Source organism: Syngnathus floridae, chromosome 10, assembly GCF_059516105.1.
Source record: "Syngnathus floridae isolate MCC-2025c chromosome 10, RoL_Sflo_1.0, whole genome shotgun sequence".
NCBI lineage: Eukaryota > Metazoa > Chordata > Actinopteri > Syngnathiformes > Syngnathidae > Syngnathus > Syngnathus floridae.
This window is the reverse complement of record NC_142422.1, coordinates 5,260,673-5,286,965: the sequence shown is the minus strand read 5'-3', so window position 1 is coordinate 5,286,965 and position 26,293 is coordinate 5,260,673. Positions and strand designations below refer to the sequence as shown.

The 26,293-nt window shown below is 40.1% G+C and overlaps 1 protein-coding gene across 3 annotated transcripts in view; it reads left to right on the top strand.

Annotated features, from left to right (window-relative positions):
• fhod3b (formin homology 2 domain containing 3b) overlaps positions 1–26,293 on the top strand; it is a 63,161-nt gene that overhangs the window by 1,797 nt on the left and 35,071 nt on the right. For all 3 annotated transcript variants that reach the window (XM_088388443.1, XM_088388442.1, XM_088388444.1), the window contains 2 exons: positions 3,104–3,210; positions 8,100–8,164. In XM_088388443.1, coding sequence (XP_088244569.1) covers positions 3,104–3,210; positions 8,100–8,164 — 172 coding nt within the window. The remainder of the gene's footprint in view (positions 1–3,103; positions 3,211–8,099; positions 8,165–26,293) is intronic.

Genomic DNA, 26,293 nt, shown 5'->3' with positions numbered 1-26,293 from the left:
AGGATCATTGAGCAAGTGCACTTTGCTGAAGTGGGATGCTGACTCGCATTTTAATACTAAATACATGACAGAGTGCCATATGACATTAAGGTCATTGTGTACAGTAGCTGGGTGTCATTTTAATATGGGGTGTGCATATTTTGGCTGAGGGCCGGAAGCATCTGCTCATGTTTTGTTCGAACCACATTAATCCCTCATTTTGACCTGATTAAAAAAAAAAATGCATCCATTGTTTTATAGTGGTATGCTGTACATCATTTTAATTTAAGGGGTTGTTTTAAGTACAGGCAACATAGAGCACTAGTGGTTAGAATGTCTGGCTCAGAGTTGAGAGGTACAAGGTTTCAATCAGTCCTGTGTGGAATTTGTGTGTTCTCCCATTACGTTTGCACGGACTTCCTCTTACATTCCCAAAACGTGCATGCTAGAATAATTAAAGACTGTAATGTCCATATTTGTGTGGTTGGGTGTTTGTAAATATGCACCCTGTGATTGACTATAGTGACCAGTTAAGGCTCTCATCCAAAATCAGCTGGAATAGGCTTGGTTGCAATGTAGCTACTGTTTATATTTGGGCACTTGACAATAAATTCAGCAGTGTTCTAAAAGGGCAAACTGATCAACTTAATCATACAACGCCATTGTGAAACATTTCATATCTTATGCCACAGGTGTCAAACTCAAGACCCGGGGGCTAGATCTGGATACACTTGCATAGAGATGTGTTTAAATTATTAGTTCATTTTCTTTGACAATTTCAGAGAACTATCAATTAAAATGCAAATTCATGCAAATGTGGAAAAAAAATCTGGATGTTTTTAAAAAAGCAGAATTGTCGGTATGGTTATTGAAGTGAGTCCAATTCACCTGTGCAAAGTGTACATAGTGTTGAGCTTGTGATCTTTTCAGAAGCCAGCTGACATTCTCAAGATTTGGAGAAGTCTCAAAGAGACTATCCAAACCTTTGAGAGAGAAAGCTCTTTTAATTCTGCTTGTTTATAAATAGCACACTTTGAAGACTTGATGCCAAGGAAGTTGAAATTGCTCACACGTGCAATAGCCCTAGGCTGCAATGTCATAAATCAATTGAGAGTCAATGCTGTGTTTTTTTTCTCTATGTAGCTTTGTGCAAATGGAAAAATGCTTCGAAAGTGTGTGTGCATTGTGCAGATGCACCATGCAGTGGAGGGAGATAGCACAGTTCAATTGTAAATTGCATAGTGTTTATTTTTAGTCTTTCTGCCTTAACCGCCTGCCTGGTCAGTGGACCACAGTATGGTGGTTGAAGGGAGAGGCTAAGGCTGAGTGTGAGAGCACACAACTTGTGGTTCCCTCTCTGGACTTGGTCACAACACAAGGCCACCGGGGGTTCAAATCCTGGGTGGGGGACAGCGAAGAAAAATCTCCATTGATGTGATAACGCTTTACATTTACATTTGTCGACGTAAGGAAAAATGCATAGAATCTGACACAAAGGCTGATTACTTAAGTAAAAGCAACAATGTGTAGCTCATACTAAATTTCTGCTAAAATTGTGTGTCCATTTTTAAGAACAGAACACTTTGAATTGTGTTTTGTTTAGCAGACATTTGCAGTCATTATATGTTGGCATAGATAGATAAATAAAGTTACAATATTGACAGAAGCAGGTGAACTGGAGCCTATCCAAGCAAGAATTTTGACAAAAAATGGGTATTTGTTGAAAAAGATGCCTAGATGGTAACTTTTTTTGCCAGGTTCATAGAAAAAAAAGTAGTGCTTTGGCATCATGGAGTGCCAGGGAAACACTTTGAAATGAGTCCAGTTAGGGAAAATGTACAGGCTGCTTTTGTAAGGGCTTGGCGGAATGAAGGGAGTTAGTTGTGAATTAAAAGTCGTTTCCTCTTTTTTGTTGTCTGTCTCTCATATAGTGTGTTCTTTATGACACGTTTCATGTCACTCACAATTGTGTTGAAGGAAAGTTAGTCTCTTGGCATAAATAAATGGTCAGCCTAACTTTGTGTGTGTGTATGTCTGGATATGCTAGTCTGTAATTTGCAGTCTGGAGAAGCGCTCTCAGGCCTCATCTGTCTTTGCTCGGGGTAGCTGGCCTCACTTGCCTTCTTTCTGTCTGCCTCTTTTTCGCTTGTCCACTTGACTTTGGGGTATAAGAACAGAAATCAAAACACCATTGTCATCCCTGCAGAAGTATGTATGTACTTAATATTTAATGGATCATATTCCTCATGTTGCACTGAGCAGCCAACTGTATTTCCTTTGTTGCAATTTTTTGGTTCTATGGTTATCATCACACTGCTGTTCTCAATGATAGGCTTTTGCGTAAATCTGTCTGAAGGCAAATTAGTTCCGCTGGTGATCATTTTAAAGACAAGAGCAGACTGGTGGATATGAGAGAGGGAAGTCTGCAATGCTGTGGGAGTGCTCACTGACTTCAATCATGGAAAATGATTCCTCTCATTCCCTGACGGTCACCTTTGCATTGATTCTTGGAGTCTGTAATCAACCCCCAAAAGACCTGACAAATCACAACTCTTCTTTTGTGTGACAGTTTATCAAACAAAGAGAGACCACACTGCAAAGCTGCTCCCGAATTTGTCATTGTTAAGTGCTGACAGGAGCTGATAAGCGACCCATCGTGACATCCAGGGGAGCCTAGACATAGCAAATATTACACGGTGCACGCATGGTAGGTGCACCTAGAGGGCAGACGCTACACTGGTGACAGGTCAATGACATAATTCAGCAGGGAGAGAGAGAGAGAGCAAGACAGGAGAAGGAAAACATTTGAAAATGTCATTAGCAGCCTCAATGGAGATAGCAGACACTCCACTTGGATGTGCTTTGCAATTGAAGCGTTAGGTTGCTATCATTTAAAAAAAAACATGTTTAAAATAGATGCCACATGATGAATTGCACATTTAAGAATTAGAAGTGAGAATATGCTAGCATGTGCTAATTTATTTAATTTATTTATTTGATTGGTTTACATGAATGCATATGTGTATGTAGGTTGGTTTTTAAAGACAATGAAATCTTTCTAAAAATAAAAAAAATAGTTGAATTGTATTGATTTGTATTTTGTTTCTCTCTCTCTCCCCTGCAGCCTGATGACTGTGCACTCCAGTTGTCTCATAATGGAAGCTATCTGGACTTGGAGTCGACGCTGGCAGAACAAAAAGATGAGCTGGAGGGATTTCAAGAGGAAGGAGGGTAAGATCATTTCCGTTGTCTGTGTGTCTTGCCCTAATGTGGTGACATTTTCACAGTATTACACACGTTTGTTCAAAGTAGTAAAGTTACCCTTCTTGTGAGACTCAATGATCTCGCCTTCCCAAACTTGGCTTTAGGGAGCTAACCGAGTGTCAAAGAGTTGAAGGGTTTGCTTTTGCTCTTCCAAAAATCTTTCCGCACGTTTCTTGTGGAAAAATACATTCTCCTCAAACCAAAATTTGTTCTTAAATCATCAACCATCCAGCCATTTTTTTTGTACTGTGTTTCCTGTTCAGCATTGAATCAACAAATCATTTTTGTACATGCAATTAATCTCGTTTGGCAAAACACAATCAGTGCTCATCAACCTGAAACTTCGACTTAAGAAACATTTTTGCTGCTGAAAAGTTGATTGAAGTATCTTCATCATAAAATCTTTATTCAGTCTTCATACAATGGATTACGTAATGAGGACAATGCCTGAAGCAAACATATTTTAGGTAGCTGACATCTGGTAGCATACAGTGATGTAAAAAAGATTTACCCTCTCCCTGATTTACATTTTTTTACCATTTAGGATCTAATTTAATTGTTTTATTATCATGTGCCCAGATTTTCTTACGTTGCTGTGGAAACAAGATAATTGTGTGCTGTTTGTGCCTTTGAAATAACTACTTGTCAGGGGAGAATCACATACAACAAATATGAAATAAAAATAAAACAATCCCATAAAAAAACAGTAAGTATGGTATTAAGTGAATTTACTTTCTTAAAGTGTTGCATGGCAGGTATTCTTAATAATTCCCTGGAAATATTGTCAGGACATCATAAACTGAGTACTTGGTATGAAACAAAGTTGCGTGCTACTTCTTTATCAGGGTTAAAGAAAGAAGACAGTTAAGAGTTTCCAGGACCCCCTTGAGTTCACGTCCAATAAAATGCTTGGCCGCAGGTCAACAATGATGTCATTGCAACCACTTAAGAGGTGTAGACATGTTTCATGAGTAATTGCCCTCATCACAATTGAGTTACCTCAGCGTTCTCATTAGATGTGACTCCACCGTACAACTCTAATATGTTTTGTCTTGACATACTTTTGAAATCTGGATGAAGAAGAGAAAGGTTGGAAATTGTGTTTGTGTTTTCTTTTTTTGGCCTGGTTCTATATTAACTCCATATGTTTTATGCACTGTGGATTGTGTTGACGTATCCACTCATATACAGGATCACAATCCAAAGGTTGGCACGGGCTTCCCTGGTCGGCCGGACCACAAACATGTATGGGATTTATTTATCTAACGTGGAATTCACATGCTTCTCTCCAGACGACTCTCCTCTCTCTTCCCAATTCCAAGTCAAGTGAAATGGTTTGGAGCTCATGGGAAGCCGGTGAGAGCTAAAATGCTCGGCGTCGTCCCTCCTCACTGATCCAGTCTGCCAAGGCGTACGTCTTGCCAGCTGGCTCACCATGGCATGGATGTGTGTCATTAAATCCACACTGTGTTGTCTGAGGAGGCCGGTGGTGGGGGTGAAGGTGGCGAGCCAATTATTTTGTAAAAATAGGGCAGTAGACCTCCTGGCTTTTTATGGCAATGATATGTGCAAGAGTACACCCGGCCGCCCTCCAGGGTTCTGTTGTTGATTTGATGACTATTACATCTGATGAGGCCTTTTTGCTTTTTACAAGTCTCGTTTATACAAACTAAAGGACTCCAAAGTACTCAAGATCACATGTTTATGCCAAGTCATACATGTTGACCTTGGTGTAGCACCGCAATTGCACTAACAAGCAGAATTTTTTTAGTCTCGCTATTTTCCCGTTGGCCATTAAATGCAACTGTAATTGATATTAATGACAGGTTACATTCCAGGGGTGCCTGTGTCATACCTTGGGTGTTCACAATCAGATTAAAGTATGGTCCTTCTGACAGAGCCAGGAGATATCCATATCACAAGAGCTTAACAGGCCATAATCACTTCCACCCCACCGGCCAGTGAAGATCGGGTCTCGTAAATCCTCCATCCCATCGCCGATACGCTGCCTCTTTAAGTTATAAATGAAGCGTATAGACCGGGGCAGTCACAGCTTTAGCTAGTCAAAGTGGCATAGGGTTTAATTGAGTCACATTCAAAGCGCTTGTTGTTTTTAGACTGAGCCATGACAGTGCGTGACACTTGTACCTTATCATCAAGTCATCTATAAAAGTCTCCTCTGAAGTTTAACGGTGGACATTTGGGCCAGTTGTTATGTCTCGAGAAGATAAACTACACTGAAGCTTGCGTTAGGTCATAATGTGGAATTTATGTTTGTGAAACAATATTATATTAAGCGCAAAAAAAAAAAAAAAAAAACATTTAGCTGGTCATGCTAAGATCACAAACTGTACCATTTAAAATGTATCTAAGGCAAGGTTTTTGCTAGCCTTTCTATTTTGGACGAGCTTTTATAAAGCATATTAAAATCCAGCAAAGACCACAAGTTTCTTGTCACGTTCTTTGAACTCTCTTAAGTCAGCTCACTTTTCAATGTTTTTCATTTTCTCTTGACCCACTTGGACATTATAGATGGACTCAAGTGCGCATTGGATTTCATTGGAAGAGGGAGAATAAACGTATTCTTGTGAAACTTAAACATCAAGAGGGGAAATAAAATACCACTTGGCTGCTTTGTGTGCAGAGCTGTTTAAGGGTATCATTAACAACATAGTGCAGTGTAGTCATTGCTTTGTGTGTTGTGCGTGTGTGTGTGTTTTCACAAATATGCATGCCTGGTCATTGTTTCAAGAGGCATCTTCTCCAAAGTGTAAACTGTCCCTCAAACTTGATTCTTCGCATTCTGGATTCCTGGTAAATCATTTGTAGAGATGTCAGCTACCAGAATTATAATTAGCACCAGTGTAACTTAGTTTTCACAATGCAAACGTCATTTTAACGAGTCCCTTATGTCAGTATTAAAATTCAGAGTCAATAACGATTTTTCAAAACTAGAAACGACAATTATATTTAATTGGACTTTCCCTCGGCACGATCAACCATCACCTGGGTATGCATAGAAAAATGTTGGATCAAGAAACAAATATAAAGTTTATTAGGTACCACGTGAAGTTCATTGCAAGGATTACTTCTGCAGTTTTGGGCTTCACCTCTACTCGCATGACGAGTTCTTTGTTGGAGTGCCCAGTTTTCATATTTAATTGGGGAAGGGGTGGGCCTCTCTTATATTCCATGCGTGTTTGTTTAATTTGATAATGAGCACGCCGGCCTGTATAGCCTCAGGTGCGGTAAAGGGATACCGTTGCAGTGAAGCCGACAGAAAGCAGACGTTTGTGACTACTAAAGGGTTTTGGTTACCCTTTTGGATTACGTTCCTCTTTTCAGTCTCATCTCGCCAGCCGTGTTGACAGATGTTGCTCCCGTCTCACATCTGCCTTGTTGCTTGCTATTATATTTGCAAAACGGCGGCAGTGTGCGGACGTCCCCCGCTGCGTAATCCGCTTGTATGCACATTGGGTTCAGTCTCCCACTGACTGGAGTAGGAAAGATGTCAGCTTGGATGCACTGAGTAGTATTAATGCTTGTTTAGAGCGAGGCAGTACTGTGATTTACCCTCTGAGCTGAGTCTTTTTCTACTGTCAGGCCAACTGCTGTTTGAGTGTCACTAACAGACTTTTAATGCGATGCCAGTCAGAAGTTTCTCACTGCCTTTGAGCAGGAAGCATGAAAGACTATTTGTCAGAGCTGAATTGAAGGGGGGTAACTGTATCTTCTGTGATTTTCACCAAAGTTGTGTTTACTGAGCTTGTTTGTGAGATTTGTTTTTAGATAATGGTGAGAAAGTCTCAATTTGTCATTCAAAGGAATTTATATTAAGGAAGGTTCACTGTATGAATACACATACGCTCGTCCTATGCTACATATAGTTTTGTGGAAAACAGTCAAGCAGGTTTTGAGTTATGATTGCAGCTAACTATTGAAACATTTCGTGAACTAGTGCTGCTCGCGCCACTGGCGGAGCTAGAGGGGGCCACTGGGGGCCACTGACTCCCCCCCACCTGAAAATATGCGTGGATCCTCAACCGAGAACAACCGATCACCTATTTGCATAAAAATGCAAAATATCTGCCCATCTTATCATGAGTGATAAAGTCTACCAATTTGGTCAAATGTGATTATTTCACAGTGGCTAAGAATCACAGTCAGTGGCTCAATTAATCACCAAATAAATAAATAAAACAAGTAAACCATCAAGTCAGTCAGTCAATAAAACTCTTTGGCTAAACAAAACAGCACTGAAACTCGTAAACTCTGGACTAAAATTTCAGAAAGCATTTCCAGGTAAGTGAGAGTAGGCTTAAATCATTAATGTCATTGGTCGGCGGACATGTTGATGTTAGTAACATACTGATCTATGTGTTACTCCGATTTTTTTTATGTTAGACACAGCAGGCCTTTCTACAACACCAACTAACAGGAAGCATCAGACATAAATCTCAGAGCAGGCTTTTGAGTGGAGACCTGAATAGCATTGTGGTGAACTACTGGCATCTTTCTCTTTGATTGTCACTCAGACATTGTAAGCTGTTGACAGGACGGTGATCGAGTCTTTGCATGTCTCCATTAACACTGTGGGCGGAGTTGACCTGTGTGCTGCTCCCATCCTTCATTTTCACCCATGGAGACCTTTTCCTTGTTGTCCTGCTTGCCCTGCTTCTTTTTGTTTTCTAACAGCTGAAAAAATAACAGATTTAAATAGCAGCTTTGGTTTTGGGTTGCCCATTCCCGATTCAAGCAGCTTTCTACTCTTTGTGCTTTCCAGTACAGTTATAATAGATTTTGATTTATTCATTATTTGTCTGAACTGATTGTAATTTTTTTTTTATCCTTTTCAGAAGAGGCAGAAAACACAACCTTATACTTCGGACGCAGCTGTCAGTCAGAGTTCACGCCTGCATCGGTGAGTACTTAAACCCACACTGCCAATTTAAACTGTACATTTATAACTATTTTAATGGTGAAATTTGTGCTGCATCACAAGTGTGGTATGAGCTTCCATTACTGCCTCCATTACCAGCAGCTTGTTTTATTGCTGCTGCATACAATGCACAGTGGCAGCTTTTGGGAAGCAGCTTGAATCTTAATTTGAGTGCAAATTACCAGCATTTCAGACACACTCTGCAAATATACGCACTGGTGCAGGGCACAGATTGAAAACATTTCATGTATTTAAAGTTACTATGTTCTGTCACTTTGTTTTATTGGCTCTCCTGGTGTCAGAATAATGGGAGGGACCTTGCTGAAATAGCTGAGTGAAAACACATGCAGACTTGCCTGCTTATGACACACACGCAATGAACATATTTGCAGCTGCTTAAACTTTTAATAATATAAAGTCAGACATGTTTTGGTACATGCTCCTGTTTTACAGATTTTTCTCATTTAGCGCTTACTTATTTTTTATTTTACATACATAATTATTTATATTAAGGAACTCATAAAAGAACACACACATCGCATTTGTTATTTATTTATTTTTTTATTCATGTATTTATTTATTTATTGCACAGGGAAATGAACTGAAGTAGGTCAGTAAGTTGACCTAGTCATTAGCAGTTTTGCTGAGGAAGTTTCTGTCTTTCCATTTTCCAAAAACATACACATTAGGTTCAGTGAAAGCTCAAAATTACCCATAGGCCTAATTACGGGTGTGTTAATGTGTTTAGACTGTATGTGCCCCATAACTGACTGTTGACCAGGCAGAATCAGCTTACTGACGATTCTAATGACGAAATGCGGTACAGAAACTGGATGGCTGCATGGATTTAAGTAAACAAAGTTGCTGTGGTCTGGGAACTAGTTGTTACTGTGTCAAAGTATTCTGGTGATTTGTTCTCCTTACTTGGACATGACCTTTAATAGAGAGAGAACTCAAATGGATCCTTCACATCAGAAAAATGTGGTTTTGTTTTACAAACACTTTTGCTGGGTAGCTGGAGATTTTGACCAGATTGGGCTACTTTTACCCAAGGTTTTTGCCAGCTGATTGGTTTGAGGATTGGATTTGGGCAGAAAAACATACAAAACAAACTGTCTGCAAAACAAACACACAGACCACAAAAAATCTCTAAAAGATTTTCCCTATGAGGGACGGGTGGGAATGTTTAAAAAAACATTCCAGAAAAATCTGGAATACCCAAATGCCAATTATTATCTGGCATGGCACCTTACTTCAGGATGCGTCATTGCCCCCGCGGCCCCCCCTCTAGTTCCGCTGGTGCTCTCAACCTTTAAATGTATGGGTTTTAATCTATTGTCACAATTCTTTATGTGCTCATGTTTAATTTTATTTTTTTACTATTTTATTTTATTAATTGACAACATATTGCCATGGATACCGTAGATGTTTTCTCCTGTGAAGTTGCTCCACAGAGCCTTATTCTGTCCTCCTGCTGCTGCTTGGCTGAGCTTAGCGCAGCCTGCAGAGAAGCAGACAGACTTGCTGCTCTTCCTTAAGTGGATGATGGCCGTCTTTCTCTTTAAGTTGACAACCACCTGTTGCCCTTCCCCGGTCTTGCCCTGAGACTACCCGTGAGGCCAGCTGATTTATTTCTTCCAGCCAAGGTGGCCACTGTTGCTGTAACTTGTCCAGACATTTGAGCCTGATTTTATCTGACTGGAGGGTTTACCCTGAAGCCCCATGAGTGCAGCATTACGAGGTGATTTTCCGCCTCAACACAGGAGATCATTCTTTAGTTCTTTTAGTTTTCATAAGACAAACGCAGTTGGTTCGCTAGAGGCGGTGCACTGCTCGTGTTGATTATTAAGTCTTTGAGCGTGTCCTTGCTGTCAGTCAAAAATCCTAAAAAAGGACATTTTGTAAAGGATATTCTTTTTTTTTAATACTAGTACTAGAAAAAAAATCACTGAATGTTTGGAACGACTGTTCAGTTGTGCAGTTTTATGTCCAATAAATTAAAACTCCATAATAAATATCTCACATGGTTTGACGAAGAGTCATCAATGAGATCATTTAGGATTCAGGACTCACACATGTATAGAAAGAAAACTCCACCCATGTGCAGACTGTGCTTTGCACTAGACTTAGACTTAGCACCAAAATAGGCACGTAGAGAGAGAGACTACCTTTTACACTCTTCCTGAGTGGGAACTCAGCCCAGGTTGCTTGCTTCACCATTAGTGACATCATTATTTCACAATTAAGACAACCTGTTTTACATTTCGACTTCTTTGCGTGTGAATGAGCTGGTCCGTCTTTCCGTTTTAAAAAATCTAATGCCGCCGTTGAGCAGAAATGTTTGCCCACCTGCAATTTCAATGATGGTTTTACTCACATGTAAAAAAAAAAAAAAAAAAAAAAAAGCTAAATGTGTTGGCATTCTCTCTTTAAGTGCAGTTTATCTGTCAACATATTCGCAGTGGATTATCTGCCTTGTTCTTTACAACCTCTCAGAATCCCAGCTCAAGACATGATTCACTGATGACTCGCTCGCGTTGCTCTTCAGACTATAATTTGGTCAAATAGATAGTTTTGATCTTCATGTTGACAACTAGAAACTCCAGCTGACAATGACGCTAAAATGGAATTCGGTGAACTGGGCATTTTCTTTTATTATTCCCCAGCAAACCATGCGGACAGAGAATCTTTGCGTATTGTGAAATGTGGCCTTTTTCATGCTTTTTAATGTTTTGTTTATGTGCATGATTATATGTAACCAATTTAAGTTCCGAACCATTTTGGTGAGGAAATTTGGAGTCATTTTAGATGACGTCAATAGCGACGCTTCAAAGGACTTTGAGGGTGAAGATTTGTTTTAAAGTCCAGCTTAGGATAATGTCGGGCAATTGACTCTGGAGGCGAAGATCCAGTGTTTTCCACAAACGGTGCCAGACTGGTGCTAAATATGTTGATTTTGTGGCCACCTAAAAAGACAACACCAGCTGTGAAGATGCCCATAAACTTTTTTTCAGATTTGAAAAATCTGACATTGTTTTGATCGGGTACCAAGACTGAGTTAACAATTGAATAAGTGCAAGAATTGATGACGTCTCTGCTGTGTTCTTCATATACATGTTTTCAGCAAGGTGAGGTTGATATTGCATAACTTTTTTTTTTTAGTCTTTATCAGGTAGTCGCATCAAATTTCTCTGCGACCGGAGCACGCAAGCGAGCAGGCACACTATAGTTTCAAAACACGCATATCACATGGCACCTTGGGGACTCGGTGGAAGATGAAATGGTCTATCTCTTCAACTTTGCTCTAAGAGACCCAAAATGGGATTACAGACACCCTGGGAGGCCAACCCAAACAGCTTAGTGCCAGAGAGGGGAAATGTGAGGCAGCCAATGTCTCAGAGCGACCAAGTTTTGCTCCTCAAATCAGTGGAGGGATTGCTCGTATCACTCACTTCACACTTTTTCCCCCGACTGTTTTTGTATTTTGTCTGTTTGGCCACTAGCCCAACAGCCCCGTGCTGTGCGATAACAGCACAACCTTGGTGTGTGCTTCTTTTTTAAGCTGCGATACTGGATTTTTTTTTTTTTAGCCCCCTTGTCTCCGTGCCCTTGGAACACAAACATGTTCTCTTTAGGGGAAAAATTAATTTTCAGACTTTTGCAATTTTGCATCCAGCACAAGGCCAGGACAACTACAAGAGTGATTTGTCTGAGGACAATCACATGCTCATGTTCTCACACACTCATACAAAGGCATGCGGCTTTTAAGAAACCATCTGGTTCCAGTTGAAAGGCCCCTCAGCACTGTTCCTCACCCATCCAAAGAGAAGAGAGCTGTCTGCATTTCACTCCAAAGAGAGATTTGAGTTTTTTGGCTGTGGAGAGGAGGGGGGTGAACAAGTAAGACTGACCCAGAGACAAGGTTGTCAACATTTTGGACATCTTAAGCCACTTTTCCACCATGAAGTTTGGTTCTGTTTACTACCATGTGGTTCGGATCGGTAGGCGCTGAATCTGGATTGTGTCTCCATGTGGCTTGTAGACAAAATGGAGATGGATTGTAAATTGTTCATTTGTTTTGTAACTACTCAGTGACACTTGAGCCTCTATCGCAATGATCAGCAAACAATTGCGAGTGTTTCCAAAGTCAGCGAATGTTGCGTTCACATCAAACGTTGTTCAATTTCGCAGATGTTCGCAAAACGTTCGGCAGACATTCTCCAGCAGTTTAAGTAAAGAAAATTTTAATCATGTTCAAAATTCCCATAAGTACAGGCAAACGTCTGCTGAACGTCCGGCGACCGTTTGGAACCAATTCGGCTCTGCTCTAACTCCAATTTAAATTCCCTTAGAATAACCTACATTAAGCCAAAGCTGCCAATCACGTGAAACTGAGCATAAACCTGACTATAGCTGGTTAAAGTAACCCTCGATCATGACACATGGGTGGGATGGCACAGTCCATGTTCCAGCTGCGAGACTGGTTCATTCCGTGTTGAAGTGGACAGGTGTGTAACCTCAGCGGCCGCATGCTTTAAACAACTGTCGGCTCACTGGAAAAAACATCAGAGTGGTTTGTTTTGCTTCAACCAACGTATATTTTAATTCTGCAAAATATAGTTGATCGGATTTTAATGTAAGGGTTTGTGGTGCTATTGAGCGAAGGCTTGAGTGCTTCTGTAAACGACCAGTGTCCACCCACTCGCTGCATCCTTCATGCCAGGATGAAAAGTAGTAGTGCTGGACAAATAATAATTTTTAAACATTCAGTCGACTATGCAAACAAGCTTTTCATGTGACTTCTACAAAACTGTCACAATAGAAAATGGATTTAATTTTATGTCACAGCTTTTTTGGGCTGCATTGCTTATAAAGAAATACGTTTTCTTTAGCTGACCATTTCTGGTACAGAACTGTATTTATGGCATCCATGATGGTAGGCCACAGAAAAAATATAGATTGAAAAGATTTACTATTCGTCATGCCTGAGTTTTACACTAAGATTTACGGTTGGCGTTACAATACGAACTGAAAAAAAGTGTCAGTATAGTAAAAACCACGACTGCTAGTTTAGTACGCAATTGGCCTTCAGCCAAATCCCAGTGTGACATTGAATTCCATTCCGCATCCTACCTCACATTTCTTTCCTTCAACTTTAATGGTGGCCACGTTGTAAGGAAATGTCAATTTCCCGTTCTGCATCGATCCAAACAATAAGCCTAATAAGACCCCAAAACATATTTTCTGTTTGTCGTAATACCAAAGTCATTCATGCAGTCTTTTGTGAAGCGCCGTTGTTATTTCTTCTCTAACTTTGGATCAAGTGATGTTGCCTCAGCTGGCTAGCTTTGAATCATTTACATTGCTGTTTGGCTTCCAAAGGGGGATTTATTAGATTTTTGTCACATTTACGTGCTAAGATTGATCCAATGTTGAGTCTGACATCATCTGGAAAAATTGCCACAGGTTTAAGGATGTGGCAATCTTATCCACACGGCTTGTCACAAGTCCAACATGGATGCCTTAAAACCCAGGAATGCCCCCGAAGACCCATGAGGTGGAAATGAACTGTGCTTCTTTAAGACCATTCACACTTCTTTGGAGAAGGGATTTAATGGGGTGGACTATTTATTCTATTTTTCTTCTCATTACGTCACTAAGCTGTGAAATTAAAAATTGTTTGATAACGTCAACAATACAGTGGAGCAAAGACAATCTGTTGCAGGAGACTGGTCAAGGTAGTCAACCTACTCGCAGTTAACATGTACTGGTTTCCCTTAAACTATTCAATGGCACAGTCTTGACTGTGCTTAATCATCTCTGGAGCTATTGGTGGTCAAGTCATGACTCAGTGTCGCATTTTATTTAGCTGGCATAGCACTGAAATACTCAGCAATGATGGATACTCCATAAAACCAGACGGCAAGTTTTCTTCTGTTGTTATAAGTAGCTGGCAAGTAACTTTTGGTGTGCATTACTGCCACCCATGCCGGAGTCTGTTACGGCTTTATAACTTTTAGGGTCTTTGATTTTGTAGACACTTTTATCGCCTCTTGCTAGAAGTTCTGGTCCATCCATGTCGACTATTTTCTACAAAACCTCGAGCACCACTGAGAAAAAAACAATCGTGGGTATACCGAGTATTCGTTTCAATTTATTAACAGCAAATATGTCCAAGGCCAAGACAGAACTATAACTGTTATTTTTAGAGGTGATGTAAGCTTCAAGTGCAAGCCAGGAGTGGGATAAATAATATTTATATTGCAGAGCCTATAATGAAACATAATATCCTTTTTGGTGTTATTCGCTCAGCTCTTTGCCAGGGCTGTCATTCTTTTCCCAGCATAAAGAACATGAGGTGAATGAGGTTGCTGGAGAATAAAATATATTAAAGTGTATCATGCCTACGTAGCACTCAGATGTCTACAACTAGAAGGTCAAACAATAGCGAGATGATCTCCAATGGCATCACCGGCAGTAAATTGTAAACAGTGCATGAATTATTTTTTTTTAAATTCACATTATCTTTGAAATAAAATCTCAATGTCAAAGAAGACAATTAAGATCCAGACCTGCATCAAAATGGTTAGTCTTATACTGAAACACATTCCACTTGTCTTCTTTCAATCACCACGGGAGGATGGAAAGCTTCACTAAGGAACTCAAGCACCAGTTCATGGGTCTTAAGTGGACCACTTGAAGCAGCCTTAGCAAGACACGATTAGAGAAGTTTTGTATCTTGCCCAAAAGCAAATGAAAAGGGCCATAGATAGAAGGAAAGAGAGGAGGCAGCGGCATGATTTGCAGGAGCATCAGCCAAGAGCACACTTAATCTGCTGGTCAGCATTGCTGGCGATGGCTCCGTCTCAACTGCTGGTTAGAAAAATGTAGACTACGCATGCTGCCCAAGTCGACATGTGGGAGGGTAGTTCAAAAGAATACTTCAATTTGACGGGTATGTGCATGGTGGAGGAGAAAAGACACTTCATCTGCATATGGTGGGATGCTCTGTGCTCATTTAAGCATCATTATATCCAACAAATGATGTGCTAAATTGTTTTGTGTAGAGGTTTTGTATGCAAGCCTGAATAAAAGCTTTTGATTTCTCATCTTGGAAATGTGATTTTTTTTGTCTTCCCGTCTCCGCAAGTCTACGTTCACTTAAATTTGTTGCTCTTTCTGTTCTGTGGTGAATCCCTTGTGTTCAACCGTGAAATCCCAGATGAAGTTTTATTTTGAATTAGTTGCCACACATGTAATTCATCATTTCAACTACTATATGGCTGTGTTTTTTTCTTTCTAGAAATTCTGGCATTTTTTCCCCTAAAAAAATAGGACATTTTTCTGAAATTTCCCATTTTATTTCAATTTCCCCATTTCATTTTCTTGATTATATAAATTTCTCCAAAATCGACTTTTACTTAAAAACATCCCGAAATTGATTTTTTTATGATTATCCAAAAGGAAAAAAAAAGAAAAAAAAATCATGGATCACACTACCATACACTAAAATATTTAGTAGTGTCATCATGAACTATGGATGAGTACTGTACTTGCGCCAACTTTCCATTTATGCAGCTCAATGCAGTTGACTGAGCGAGGCAGGAGCAGCTGTGCTGGAAGAGTGTCCTGCATGGAAAAAGTATGTGTTGTCTGCTCGTAATTATATCTTTTAGCTCAAGCGTCGGCAACTGGTGGGCCGCGGGCTGCATGTGTACACCGAATGGCTCCCCTCCAAAAAAAAAAAAAAAAAAACTAATGAACACACATATTTAATGTTGTCATTATGGCGACGCTTAGAAAGCTGTTTGTAAAAAGTTTGACAACCACTGTCCTAAAATTAAACCCTTTAACCTTGCGGTATAGGAATAATGACACAATTTATTATTTTGATGGTAACCAATAGCACATTTTTAACATTTGACTGACTTTTTGTGGAGCGTGTTGCAGCAGGAATCTTTTGTTTGATTTGTTAATAAACCCACAGAAGATTATTTTGCTTGTCATCAACTGGAAATCTTACATGGCTCGATAACGCCAAGTCTTTTTCCTGACTTGACGTTATTAGTAGCAGTCTACAGTTTGCAGCAGTCAGCTACTTAAGCTTATAAAGTATTGAACATGACACCGGCTGCCTCCTCCCCCAGTCCTTCCGAGCCAATGTGACATGCTTAGACACACTCTTTTTTTTCCTTTACTGAAGAAGCAGTTGCAATTGTCTGCACTCAAACTTTATTGTTTGTTTATTTGGTCAGCAATGCAATTTCGTTTGTCACTTGCTTGTGTGTACCCCTAAAGTGAAAATAGAGCTGATCAAAGTTGTTTTAATAAATGCCACTGAGCTATTAAACTAAGAATTATACAGATTCAATTCTAAACATATTGTTTTGCTGAGAATATAATAAACAGAGTCATAGTTTTAGATTTCTGCTTGGAAAATGACAAACATTGCAACCCTTACTTTGAAAGCATGGATTGGTCGCATTGGAGTGTTTTTATGAATTGCTTCTTTTCCTTTGGCTCTGTGATTGACTGGCAGCCAGTCCAGGGTGTAGTCTGCCTGTGGCTCTCTCTCAGCTGGGATAGCCTCCTGCTTCGAGCTACCCTGAACAGGATAAGGCATGGGTGTCAAACTCAAGGCCCGGGGGCCAGATTCGGCCCTCCATATCATTTTATGTGGCCCGCAAAGGCAAATAGTGCATCGACTTCATGTGTCAATAGTAAAACTACAAATTGTCTGCACTGGTAAAAAATAGAAAATTGCTAGCAATTTTTATTAGCATTCATTTAAAAAAATAGATTGAACAGTTTTTAGCTTATAAGGCGTTGACGGTCATAATGCCCCTCCGAAAGAAACTATGACTACAATGTGGCCCACAACAAAAATGAGTTAAGGGATATAGAAATAGGATTGACTTGAATGTAATTGTATTATTCCAGAGAGCACGACATTTCAACTTCAGCTGCCATCAATTCCTTGACAGGCTTTGTATCTTTGGTCTCTCAGACAGCCGAGAGACAAGGTCAACCGGGCTTAACCTCAGCTAAACCTGTGAGCCACCTGGAGGACCCCCTGCAAAGCTCACCAGGATAATACTATCCGCTCCTACACTTGGGTTGCCCAAGTAGGGGTCATAAAGGTTTTGTTTAACACTTTCTCACATTCGCACGCACTCTCTGCCTGACTCTGTCGGCCGGGCATCCTCTGAATAAGCGACCGTGAATTTGTTGGAAACGGAACGTTTCTGTACTGACGAGAAGTGACCACGTCCTGTCATGGAGTAATTTATGGACACAATGACAATTCCTGTAAACTGCAATTGAATTTAAATCCCGTCTGCCCCCTGCCACTTGATGTTGAATTTAAGAGCATTGTCGGAGAGGAAATATTTTAGTAACCCTGCGGTGTGTCTTTTAAAACATGAACCGAGCCTCTTTGAACAGCTCCAAGATTAACGTCAAGTGGAATTCAGTCTTACCTTCCTGTGGAAAGTTCTTAAATGAAAGAATATCGTTCCATGATGTGTCTGGGAAATATCTCATATATTGTCTTTTATGGTTCGCTTTTATATTAATTTGCCGCATTAATATTTTAAACCAAACCGCTTTTTTTTTTGTGCCCCCTGTTTCTAAATTGGGAAAGGTGGTTTTCCAAAGCAGTGTGAAACACACGTTGGAATGTTCCCCCCTCTAAGATGTCATGCGGTGCGTGACTCTGCACACGGCCAGGCCACGCTGGCTCGCTCCTGCTGCAGACACCAGCCGGAATTCTCATTTGACTTCTTGCTTAATAGAAAATATCATCCACATATGTCTGCCTGCAACAGGTATTATGTGAGGACCTGCAATACGATGAGCCCTAGACCCTTGCCTCCCATCTTTTTTGTTTTTCACTGATACTCGTATGCTGTTGAGGCATGAACAAGGAGAACGAGGGCCTGTTTGATTTGCTTCTGGACATGTTTCTGTTGGCCGCTTTGATTATTTTATCCCAAAAAAAAGCAGAGAGGAGACTGAAGTGTAATTTGTTAACATCTTGCGCTAAGGCACTTCAACAACAAAAAACACAAATGTTATCGTGTGTGTTACTAGTGGTACCTGATAGTGCCCGATTTTGACCCGGATAATTTAAGAATATCATGTGGCTGGATTTGGGTCTGCGGGACATGTCTTGAGCTGTTTTTGGTCTGTTCCCCATCAGGAAGGCTGCCTCAGCAGTGCCTCGGCCTTCTCGCGAGTGGAAATCTTTGGCTAGTGTTATCTTTGGAAAGTGTCGAGTCCACAGAAAGCGGGAGCGAGGAGTCCAGTGTCAGCTAACACATCCTGGGCTCGCTATTGCATTGAATGACAAAGAGAGCGTAGTGCAGCCGATTGAGACGAGCCGAAGAAAGCGTTAGTTGTTATTCCGTGTGAATAGACTCCGTGAAGGGACAGGAGGAGGGTTTTGATTGGTTCGGTGACAGTCCACGATCCGGCCTTGCTTGAGGCACACTTGTGTTCGGGGGTTTCTGAGGGATGTGGGAAGAAAGAGCTCCATATGTGAAGTATATTGCTACTCAAGTCCCATAGTGAGGAGGGCCTCATCCACTTAATGCAGGAATCCATTTCATTCCGTCCATCGACATCGCTCTTCATGATTAGCTCAGAGAGCCAGCAGGAGATTGAATAGTCTCATATACATCGAACATGTTGCGCAGAGCGTGACAAATTAGCACCCCGCCGAAGTTTTGAATCTCTGCGGATGTTTGTCTCCACCAAAGGAACATGCTCACTTCCTGACTTGGCAAACGGAAGGTTCTGGTCTAATGTAGCATTAACAGAAACAAAAAGCTTTTAGGCAGCCTTTATTGGAATAGGATTTCAAACTATTTCAACAAACAATCTTTTTGCTACCAGATAAAAACCCATTTGAAATTGAAGGTGTTATTATAACGTATTCTTTGGATTATTATGACACCGGTTCTGTCGGACATGAACTATAATTGGATACGTTCAACTGAAGGGGGTACGTTATCATCATGCCATACACAAATAAACATCTTACACACAATTTCTTTCCCATATATAAACAATTTTTGTTTCAGCAGACCAAAATACCAAATCACTTTTTCCTGACTCGACTAATTTGTTTTGACCAACACCCAAAGTCTGACAGATTATTCTTACTGTCATCACACGACTACTTAGGTTTGTTACTTGATCCTCCCTCATCCTTAAAATAATCATTCTCATTTGTCGATAATCTCGGCTATATAAAGCGCGATACCGAGTGACCTGAATATGATTAAGAAAACATTGTCATTTATTTCTATTTAAAGATGGTATTAGCAAGCTAAATTTCTGTTTAGAGACTTTAGCCCGGGGGCCTCACATTTCAAATGTTACATACTATATTTTGATCTCACGGTTTTACATGTGCTTGAATGTATATTTAGCCTAACCCCTAAACTGGTCAGCTGGTGGCCGTGTCGCAGTGGTGTTCATTTATTTTCTGATCTAACCCACATGTGTTCTGGGGATAGACAGCTTTCACTTTGTGAACATATGCAAACGGCAAACGCCAGATGTCCGTCTAGAAATGTGCTCTATGTTAACGTCAATACCAGACATGGACGACCCAGAGTCTTATTCAAATCAAACGTACTCAAATGATGAGTATGTTTTTATACTGAACCACGTATGGTTTTGTTCTCAGATTTGACTGTCCATTAGCTGAGAAACTATAAAATCTTCAGGCATCAATCCATTTTCGTTGGCCGTTTTTGGCCTTCCATGTCTCCAAACCAGTGACATTAGGCATACGCGTACACAGAAACGCAATGTACAAATCTCACTAAGTTAACAAGACTAAAGCTATCAGAATGTAAGACCAAGTAAGCTGTTGGTTTTCCAAAGATCTGATCCAAAATGTTTTGACATACACAGAGATTATTTCAAATTGCTTTCTCTTTTGTGTACAGCTTTAAATCAATGAGCAAGTTGAGAATTGTTTTGAGGGTGTGCCAGCTAGAAACAAATTAACCTGAAAGCACCTAATTACATTTTTTTCTTACCCCATGTATACCTTTAAAATCATAATATGCAATCAATAAAGATATTTTAATGTTTTTCTGTCACGTGACATGGTTTGCGGAATAGTTAATGGGAGATTAGAATTGACGCCTAAAGTGGTCTTTCAAATTCAGTTAAAAGATAATTCATTTTTTGGGCTTGTTTGTGGTCTAAATGTGTTAGAGAGCTGCAATTGAATATGATGCCAGTATATTTCCTACTCTCTTGTTTGTTCTGCCTTTGCGGTTTCAAATTGCTAGGATGCACACACATTATTATGGTTTCTGTCCACAACAAGGATTCACAAGACTCTCATTTTTTCCCTCCTCCAAGTTGTGAGACTTGTAAAGCGTATAATCTTAACAAATACGTATTGTTATTCTTTAGTTATGACTGTTGCCATGCATTGTCTAATTTCAACCTTTAGCCACAGTGGTCAAATACATCCTCGTGATTAACCAGACAAATGATCTGGTTTTATTTTAGTCCGTTTCTATCCCCTTGAGGGTGGGCAGGATGAGATGTTCTTCTTCTGGTGATGTTCTAAAATGAAACAAGGACAGCTCGTCAGCTTGTTTTGGTTTTGCACATGTCATCGAAACAACGAGAAGATGAATGTACTCTGTGTTTTGAGCGGGTGACTAAAAAATGTGTCAGTTGATGGTTCCTTGGCCAGTGTGAGAATGGACCACAGTTGGACCTTCCAACCAGATCTGCGGCTGCCCCCCCCCCCCTCCTCCTCCTCCAGCTTTCCTATTGAACAACAAAACAACATGCTTTAAGTCCAAACTCCCACAAAGCTTGCAGAAATGCTGCAGTCATTCACATTTGACACAAACAGCATGGGAGACAGTTGTCTTTATATTTGTGTAAATGTTTATTTCGGGGAAGCCCATTTATAAAGAGATGCTTTGTGGTTGTGTTAACATTAGCTGAGAGGGTAAAAAAAAAAAAACACAATTGAGGTCAGTGGTTAACCGAGGAAATACTGTATGGGAGGTTGTGAATAATACACCATCCTTCCTCCAGCTGATTGTTTTGACACACTTCAAAAGTACATGCAAAACACCAACTATGTATCTCAAATTGAAAAACAACAGTGTGAGGAATATTTGCAAATTCAGGCCAGATTATTAAGAGAGAGTTTTCTCAATAAAGCACAAATAAATCAAAGCGCCCAGTCAGTTAACCAGGATTTATTTCTGAAGATGTCTGCCCAGCACGGTCTACCTATTTTATATTATCCACACAGTGTGGAAGCACCAAATCAAGATATAAATGTGGAAAAATTACAATCCCGGCATTCTCTGGATCCAACATTTGGTGTGATGCCGCTCAGGAAATTCCTTGGCTGTCTCATCCCAGATGATACATCACAATGTCAAAATCTAATATTTGCAGTGATCAGAAGGAGATGCTGCTAAAAAAAAGTAACAAAAGTACGAGTCACCTAATATTGCTTGATAAATAAGTACTGACAAATATGCAATTTAATTTTCCTATCTGTCTTACAGTCTGTCTGGGCAGGTCAGTCAACAATTTCACACAATACAGCATCTTCACAAAGCTTGAACTCATCAGTTACAAATGACAAGCAATCGAAAGACTTGCCCCCTACAGATCCCAAAACACGGTGTATTTTTCTAAAGGGGCAATTAGCACTTGATGAAGCAGTCAGGCTCTAGGCGTTGTTGATATCAGGGGGTCAAAGGTGACTTTCTGAAGTGGAAAGTATCCAGTGGCAGAAACCTCCTCTTCAAGTGGGAAAACTACTCCAGGGATTTCTCGGTCTCGTCATTGCGGCGTTAATAATTGCCAATAGATTTGTAGTCCATTTTCCTTCTTCACAAATTATTTTTAAAGGGGTAGTATATCTATCAGGGTGTTATTTGTTCTAAAAGAACCAGGGCAGTTTTAATGAAACAAGGTGGAGGAGTAGATCCGGTCAAGCATGGAGGAAACCATTAAATTCAGGAGCAGAGCTTCGCATACTCATTATTTTTCTAGGTAATATTACACAGGCCGCCACGTGTAGGGCCTTTTAGGGTTTTTAGTACACGAATAAAAACAGATAAAAAATGAGTAAGCATCATGAAGTTTGATCAGTCTCAGTGGAAGTCCGAAATAAATGTTCTCATAAGAAATAATGGGGGGAAAAAATGTGTCCGGCTATTTTCGCATTCTTAACCGTCATCCAAGTGTTCAAGAAAGTTAAAAAATAGTACTACAGTTAGAAACGACGATATCCCGCAAACAAACTTGGAAACGGCTTAAACAAACCACATCATGCAATTTCTACCAAAGATAGAATTGGATTTTCTCTTTCATAAAACATAATCTTTTAAAACCATCCAGTCATCTGAAAATTGAGCAGACCGAACTAAACGTTGGTCCAAAGCATCTGAACCTTTCATTTTAAATTTGCTGTCTTCGACTTCTTAGCTAGTCAATCATGGAAAAAGTACAAAAGCAATGATAGATTTAGCAATTAAATCCTCAACTCTTGTGATCAAACATAACAGAAACATTGAAATGAGAACAAATAAAATAGCAGGTCCATTACCTTGACATGTAAACAAACAAGTCCGTATCCACCTCTGGTTCCCATTAACAAACTTTCAACGTTTGTTTAAGTTATTGAGCAAAATTTCCTCTATTGTGCCCATCATGCATTATGCAAATCTCACTGTTCATTGTTGTTCTCAGTCCAAACATTTCTTGTGTTTGTAAATCTGTAGTGGTTTTGTTGAAGTCTGTGCTGCTTATCTAACTTTCTTGCTCCAATCATGTAATATTTAGAATATAGAGAGATTGTGTTGTCTGTTAGCTAAATCCTGCGGCTTCTACAAAGAGTGCAATGGTGGCTTTGAGGACTTTATGGAAGCCAGCTGCCTTGGTCAAAAGTTTCCAGAGTTCCATTCATCTGGGATGGGTCAGAATCAAGTGATTCTGACACACTTTTCAACAACTTCAAGATATTTAAATCTGATGATTTTACTCATTTCAAACTCACTTGCAAATCATTTTCAACTTGACAAGGAGACATAAGAACAAAAAATATATATAGTGTTTATTTTATAGAATAAACAATACAGCAATTAAATGAAAATCTTGAATTGTAAACTTTTTTTTTCTTGAACTTTTAGAGAAGAAATCTGCCATACATGTTCAAAGACATTTAATTTGAAAATGAGGTGAGCCACAGCAAAGGAAATGTTTTGCACAGAGTTGGCAAGCGAATATTTCCTTAGTTTCTCGGTGAAGGTCTGGTGAGGACATGGAAGTGGGCAAGCGAGCGATACAATCAAGAGCACTAGCACTAATACCCCCTGCTGCTGATCGCCAGGAATCTTTTTTGTGGTTTGAGCTATTTTGTATTCCATTTGCAGATTCGGCTGTGTACCAAACCAGATTTATTTTCAAAGCAGATATGAGAGGAGCTAGAAGACCATGAATAATTTTCCTTATTAATATTGAAATATAAATGTCATGGCAGTGTCACAAAAAAGACTTATGTGCTTCTATTTTTTATTATTTTTTTGCAAAAACACTTGGAAGGATTACACTGGTATTCCTCACAACCACTACCAGCTGTGCCTGAAAATTTTGGTAAAATTGGCAAAGGGTCAAGACAGAATGGAGGAGGGAGAGATAGAAAGGAAGGGGGAGTACTGGAAAAATGAAGTACCTAAATGCAAAAACATGGACCAGTCAGAAAGTGGTGCCAGTGTGCTCGGCCCTCGTTGTCTAAACTTGTTATGCTGTAATTATGCAGGGCAGCTGCGTGTGCTCACATAAACATTTTTTTTCTCATTTTCCCTAAATTCCTGGTGAATAATTCATGAAACTGAGGGCTTACCGTTTAAATCGAACATTTGCTTGTTTTTTCTGTTGGTTGATTTGGTCAGGTGTCGACACTAATCAAACTTGGGCACCAGTTGCCAACCGACCCAAGTCCTCTCGGTGGTCTTGGTTTGGTTCCAAACAAATTTGGGGCCTGTTCATTTAGGGTGAGGAAGCAAGCCAACCTTTATTTGCTCCAGCTGTCAGAAACCCAAGTGTGACCCGAAAGGGCATAACGTTGACGTAAGTACAGCAGGTAGTAAAGTGCTGAAATGGGTAATGATTAACAAAAGATGTTTTGGGTCGGGTTTAGGATTTAGGTTTAGGTTAGGGTTAGGGTTTAGGATGGGTCGTATGTCCTTTTCTCTATATGGGGTAAAGCAGACTTTGGCTTTTATGGCTGTCTGAAGCATTCAACATTCATTTTTGTAATCATTTCTGACACATTGATACATTTTTATAATCCAACCTAATTTGCTTCATTCGCTGACGTTATACAAGACTGCAGGATTGCCTTTTCTTTCCGGTATATGTACCCATTGTTACAGCCATGCGTAAAAAGTTTACCCCCTGCTGAGTCGAGATCAAAGTCTGGATGTCTTTTCCCCTTCCCCTTGGAGGGATAGTTAAGCCTGTTAACTCCTCTCTTGGTTTGAGAGATTGTCATCTTGAGACTGATTGTGCAAAAGAAATATTTAAAGAAAATCCCATATCACCTTTGCAATGATAATGCTAATGAATCATAATGTCTTGTGCAAGGTTATTAGTCCCATATGCCCTCACCTCTGCTGCCAGGAATTTCTTATCTATGTTAGAGACACACAAAAAAACACAAATTAAAATGGGGTTGTGTGCACCATTCCATGAATGTCTTGCATTGCAGTGGATTTTGTTGACATACTTTTGGACCATAATCTTTGCAAATGTGAATACCGTGACTGACTTTGGCGAAATCATGACATTTTACCTTGCACGAAGACGGTGGAATCTGCAGTGCTGTGAGTCAGTATACCTTTATTTTTATTTTTTTATATCACAAACCACAGGTGCTGTAAGCATTATGATCAGTCCCTCCCCACCTTGACAATGTCACGCTCTTTGGATGCATGACTAGCTCTTAATGGGGGTTGTCCAAAATATTGCCATTTTATTTTTTAATGCTTAGACATGTTTGTTAGGATGCAGGTATGTCACCACACCTAGAAAAGTATGTAAGCAATGATTTCCTCTCTCTTATGCACAGAATTATTTCCAAAGGATTCGATCGCTACTTTTCGATCGTTTTTTTTTATGGCATCAGATATCGACATTTGAAGACAGCAGGCAAAAAAAAAACTGTTGATGGAACCTGATGGTTCCAGTTTGGTGAACAGGTTGACACAAAAGTTCCCCTGTTGCTCTGATTGGAGGAGAGCTTATCAAAACAAAATAACGGGCAAAAACTGGTCGTTGGAAATGTTGATTTGATTCTACTTGTTCTGTCTTCAGTGAGATGAAGAATAGGTCAATCCAAGCAAGGCTTTCCTGTCTGTGTAATTGCGTTAAGCTATTCTCGCAAGCCTTTTCTCATAAGGTGTCTCTGGTAGCTGCTAAGCTGACCCTTTCTCAGACTCTGCCACCTGTCAGCAGTCACACAGCACTTCACACCAGCTTAGCATAGCCAAGCCAGTGCCAAGGCCAAGGAATGCGACATGACAAGGCATCCATGCAAGGCCAAGATTGTAGTGATAGCTCAAGATGGCATATTATGTGCTCGGAATAACTCAAATATCTCGTTTTACATCTGCGGTTAACCGTCAGAGAATTTCCAATGAAGCTCATTTATCACCGAATGTCTTCCGAGGAATATTTGCGAAACCTTTCACCGTAAAGTGTTGCAGAGGGGGTGGTTTACACACTATGAAAACAAAGTCATGAGTCGGCTTGTTGGGTGACTGTTGTCAGTGGTGGCTGGATCAAAGCTAATGGCTTTAACTGCACAGAGCCAAAAAAAGAGATATGACCTCGCACCTGAGAACATATCGATGTTGACGTATCTTGTGCGTAATTGTGCATTGACCTGCGACACGTAAAACTTGGGTGTTCTTCGCTTCGGCACAGGTTGTATTTAATTTTCCGTTAAGGTACAGAAGATATTGCAAGTGCCGTTATAAATATGAAATGTGAGTGTCCATTAGATGCTACGCAGTGGTGCTTCCCCCCCACGTGTCAGGTGGT